This window comes from Morone saxatilis, unplaced genomic scaffold (assembly GCF_004916995.1).
Source record: "Morone saxatilis isolate NCDOM2014 unplaced genomic scaffold, NCSU_SB_2.0 Contig22, whole genome shotgun sequence".
Classification (NCBI taxonomy): Eukaryota; Metazoa; Chordata; class Actinopteri; family Moronidae; genus Morone; species Morone saxatilis.
The window spans coordinates 10,628,895-10,633,483 of NW_023339785.1; the positions used below are offsets into that span (position 1 = coordinate 10,628,895).

Genomic DNA, 4,589 nt, shown 5'->3' on the forward strand with positions numbered 1-4,589 from the left:
CTCTCTATCTCTCTCTCTATCTCCTCCTCGTTTCCTCTGACACCAACAGTGATCTTGTCTTTATAATATAATCTACAATAATCTGTGTAACAGTAGAAGCAGTAAACAGTATCTGACTCACACAGTGATCACGTGTACTATCACGTGATCACTTAGTCAGCTGCTGCTAACGCGTTTAGCCACTTTAGCAACATGCTAACGGGGTTTCTGGTCCGTTTACACTCACTGCTGTGTGTGTGGCTAACGTTACTTAGCAACAGAAATGACTCAGGTCGTCCTGAGGATAATAATAATAATAATAAATAATGACGATAATAACAACAATTATCAGGTCAAAACTTCAAAACAAGTGTTAGTCAACCGATGTGCTAACGTTAGCTACGTTAGCTACGTTAATGCAGTGCAACGTTTGAGATTTCACCACAGTCCGTTTTCAGGACGCAGTTTGTCTTCTTTGTGTGTGAGTCAGAAGAGTGAAAGAGGAGCGGCTGTGTGAGAAGAGTTAGTTTAGTTTCTGTAGTGCGACCGAGCGGGGTTGTTGACGTAGGTAACAATTAGCAACCGAGCTAGCTTCATTAGCAAAACATGACGACCAGACTGCTCCCCGATGATGGGCCCGTGCGGTGAATTCAGCCTCAGACCACAGTGATGTCCACACATGTAACGCAGTTTACAAGTAGAATAATCTTAGTAATCTCTTTCTGTCCAGAGCAGCGTTGACCCGGAGCCCAGGAAGCAGCAGGCCCCGCAGCAGCCCGCAGCTTTAATCGCGTCACTTCGCAGTAAAACACATAAAGCAGCATTTGTTCTCTGCACTGTTATCTGAGGACTAGTCGAGGTGAAGACACATACCGAGTCCAAAGGCGAGGAATGCGACTAATGCAGCATATCGGTACATGGTCGCTCAGCAGTTCGGAGTGTCAGCCACCGGAGAGAGAAGACGAATGAACCCGACGAGGACGCTCAGTCTGCGGGGTTTGGATGAAGCAGTGCCGCCGCCGACTGTACCAGGAAATGGAAGTCATATGACGGGGGCTGTGTCAAACCAGAAGAGGCGTGGACTACCTCTGTCTTTAAATCTGTGGACTACCTCTGTCTTTAAATCTGTGGACTACCTCTGTCTTTAAATCTGTATAACCTCTGTCTTTAAATCTGTAGCCCCCTTTTGCAGAGTTAATTATTGTGCTGCATACAGAATATTACACACACAAATGTTTTCATACAAGACAGTGAACATGTGTCTGGGACTTAATGATTAATAAAAAAAAGAAAGCCCGATTGAAACAGTTATTTTAATCTGAAGCAATAAATCTAACAGACTCATACAAACAAGGGCATGTCTAATCAGGCATATTTTTCCTCACGTTGAGGCAAATCCACTCCCATTTCCCCTCACTTTTCAGCAAAGGCCTGCAAGCCCCACAGGGAGACATACAAAAAAAAATATATAGTGTATGAACGTGGTGTGACACCGGGGAAGATGGGAAAATGGGCTCTGATGTCGTTGTGCTTTTAGTATACTTTCTACGGGTTAACAAAAACCTAAAAAGCAGTTGACTGTCGGATGAGATCATTTAAAATGTCACTTTTGTGAAGTATGTACAAAAACATACAGAACAAGACAGAACAAACAAAAAACTTAAATGCATATACTTGTACAACTGAACTGTTTTAGCAGCTTGAATACACCCTATAACAAAAGAAGTGCTCCTTATTTTTTTTTTTTGGCACAAACTCGGCTTTGAAGCTTTGTGTGTTCATGATCACAGTTTTATCAGACGGCTACATGGCCCTAAAAATTGTAAAACTTCGCTGCAGGATCACACATTTGACACAGATATTCCCCAAAAGGTCAATTCCCTACTATGAATGTTAGTCCAATAGTCCCACATTTGACACTGACTGAAGAAACAAGCATCAGTTTAATTGTTTTGATCCTTTTTCTCTGGAAAGTGTGGTACATTTAGAGCATTGTTAAGTGTGTCAGCATTTGCTTGGGATACTGAATGAACAAAAAAAAAAGTGACTTGATAACAAAGAGCATATTGATTCAAACTATGGACAAAGAAGAATCTAAGTTTGAAAATAAATATTTTTCCTCTCCTTTTAAAAAAAAAAAAAAAAAAGCAAACGGAACAACATCTGTGTGTCTTCTTTGTCTGTCCACCGTAGCCCAACTCTCTCAGAGGCATTGAGAAAAATATGGACAATATTCTCTTTTCAATGGGCATGCAGTCCACAGGATCACAAGACCCCTGACAAAAAAAATCCTGTGGAGCAGTATCCATTCACTTGTCGGTCGCTGGGTTGAAGATGATAATGGTTAACGTCCACTGGAGCAAAAGATTTAGAGACCGATCACCTCAGCCTGACTGGACCATCTGCGTCTCTTTCTCTGTGTCACTTTTTCTTTTGTCTAAGCCACATAGTTGTACTGGTTGGGGTTCTCCTTGTCACGCTCCATATAGTCCCTGTCAATAAGAGACTCTATCCTCTTCTTCAAGTCAGCAGGCTGAAAGGGCAGAGCACAGAGAGGAGGCAGAGGTTAACACACGAGGCACATGCCAGCAATTCTGGTTATTTTTATACTTGGAAGTGTGACGTAATCGCAGTGAAAAGCTGATTCATGTAAGCCATGCCTCTTTTTCAAGGTAACTTGCTATTCCCGTACAGGCCAGTTTAGATCTTATCCGGGTAAACTTGTATTAAATCAACTTTAATTCAGCTATGACTGTATTGTCAGCTAATGACGGTGGTAGCTTGTTAGCAGGAAAGGTGCCTCTATAAAATAACACCCGAAAAGAGAGATTTCATGAGATTTCATGAGTTTTATCATTTCAATGGCCCCCTGAACATGTAGAATACAGAAAAAGCAAAAGATATCATTTGATATCAGCTTATTGGAGATATTGATGTATCTGTAGGCTGGGGAGTAACAAGAAATAACAGTAAAGACTATGTCTAAGTGCATTTTGTCTCCATTTCATAGTTTGTCCACCACAGAAACTGAAAAAACTGTAAAAACATACAACCAAGTTCGTGTGTGTGTGTATGTGTGTGTATGTGTGTGTGTGTGTGTGATGGAAATACAAGTTTGTTTTAAATAAACAGTAGCAAAATAAACCCTGTGACCCTGCACAGGATGAAAACACACAGAAAATGGATGGATGATAACACAATAGAGTGAAACAGTAACAGAGTGCCTCATATAGGTCAATTAAATATTTTTCAATTCAGTTTTATGCTAATCACCTTGACAGGGAACTTCAGCTGGTTGTACACCTCAGACATCAAGAGATTATGGCTCAGAGTCTTCCTCATCTTCATGATCCGCACAATGGCAGCGTCAATCTGATATTGCCGGTCCTGAAAGACCCTTTCTGTGGTACTGGCTTGCTCCTCCACCTGGGAGAAAACAGTTAAGTTAAAATAATTCACCAATACCTCGAAGGCCTCGAAGAGAGGAAATTAATGTAAAATAACACTTTTACCGTTTCTTTCATCTGGATCTGGTTAATTTTGATCCTGAAGAGCTTGTGTTTGAAGTCGTCATTGCAAGAAAACTTGTCCCCATCCTCCACGTCTTTGCTTTTTGGGATTTTGGTGAGGACACGTGCTTTTCCACAAGCAAGTGACTGCAGAGTCCTGCGCAGTTCACTGTCCTCTGTAAGGGAAAACACAAACAGAAAGTGTTTTAGATCTGTGGTGCTGCATAATGAGTCCTTGACAACCCTTATTCCTTCATCAAAGTGCTGCCAACCAAACTCTGATGTGATCACACAGACCTATTCCTGTTGCCAGTTTGATCTCCTCCAGTGTGAACTCCTCTCCTTCGTTGAACATCAGCAGCACGAGTGTTTGGAAAAGTGACACCTGCAGCTCCTTCTTGCCCTTTAAAAAAAAAAAAAGAAGAAAACCATTAAAATTAAGCTTTCTTCACCGAGTGAGCAAAACACACCACAGCATTCTTATAAATGAGCTACCTACCTCTTTAAATTCAGCTTTTAACACACAATGGCCGAGCGTTGATTGCCACTGCAGCTTTCTGCCACTGTGTTTGCCCAGGTAGAAGGTCTTGAAGATCTCTTGCAGTCGCACCATCTGGACAAAGATAACAAAAGCGTTACAAAGCAACACTCTCTATATATTTATTGCATGGCAGGTTATAAAAAAACCCAGCATGTTCTGAAATTGTCAATATTTGTATACCGACCTCAGCAGGCAGGTGCACTTCCATCGGGACGTAGGTTGGCCAATATCCCATAGTGAGGATGTTCACCGTCAGCTCAATGTTCCCGGGAATGTTTTGGCACTGCATATACTACAGAAACACAAATAACACTTGTGACATCCACCGGCAACCTCCTGCACACATTCAATTTATTGCTTTAGATCATCACATCACAAAGGGCAGTGTCGGTGAGGGCATTTTGTTTCAGGTGCCAGTCAGATAAAGACACAAGATCCATTCTGAATAATACATCCATGAGTTTGGAGGCTTATTGAATTCCAAAACACTGCTGTTTATGATAATATGAGGAGGGACTTTACAACTCTGAATGTATGACAATGTTCAATATTCCTGTTTC

At 41.5% G+C, this 4,589-nt stretch overlaps 2 protein-coding genes across 3 annotated transcripts in view; both read right to left on the reverse strand.

The window, feature by feature from the left end:
• The window catches only part of lamp2 (lysosomal-associated membrane protein 2), a gene marked incomplete in the record, with an annotated part of 12,958 nt that extends 11,863 nt beyond the window's left edge, over window positions 1-1,095 (reverse strand). Inside the window, 1 exon segment of the mRNA XM_035669561.1 lies at window positions 853-1,095. Within this exon segment, the coding sequence (XP_035525454.1) occupies window positions 853-898 (46 nt within the window).
• A 178-nt stretch (window positions 1,096-1,273) lies between these two features.
• Window positions 1,274-4,589, reverse strand: part of cul4b (cullin 4B) — a 9,414-nt gene continuing 6,098 nt past the window's right edge. For both annotated transcript variants that reach the window (XM_035669560.1, XM_035669559.1), the window contains exons 15-20: window positions 4,214-4,321; window positions 3,988-4,101; window positions 3,786-3,891; window positions 3,492-3,664; window positions 3,253-3,405; window positions 1,274-2,512 (exon numbers count right to left, since the gene is read on the reverse strand). In XM_035669560.1, the coding sequence (XP_035525453.1) occupies window positions 2,417-2,512; window positions 3,253-3,405; window positions 3,492-3,664; window positions 3,786-3,891; window positions 3,988-4,101; window positions 4,214-4,321 (750 nt within the window). In that variant the 3' untranslated portion in view covers window positions 1,274-2,416. The remainder of the gene's footprint in view (window positions 2,513-3,252; window positions 3,406-3,491; window positions 3,665-3,785; window positions 3,892-3,987; window positions 4,102-4,213; window positions 4,322-4,589) is intronic.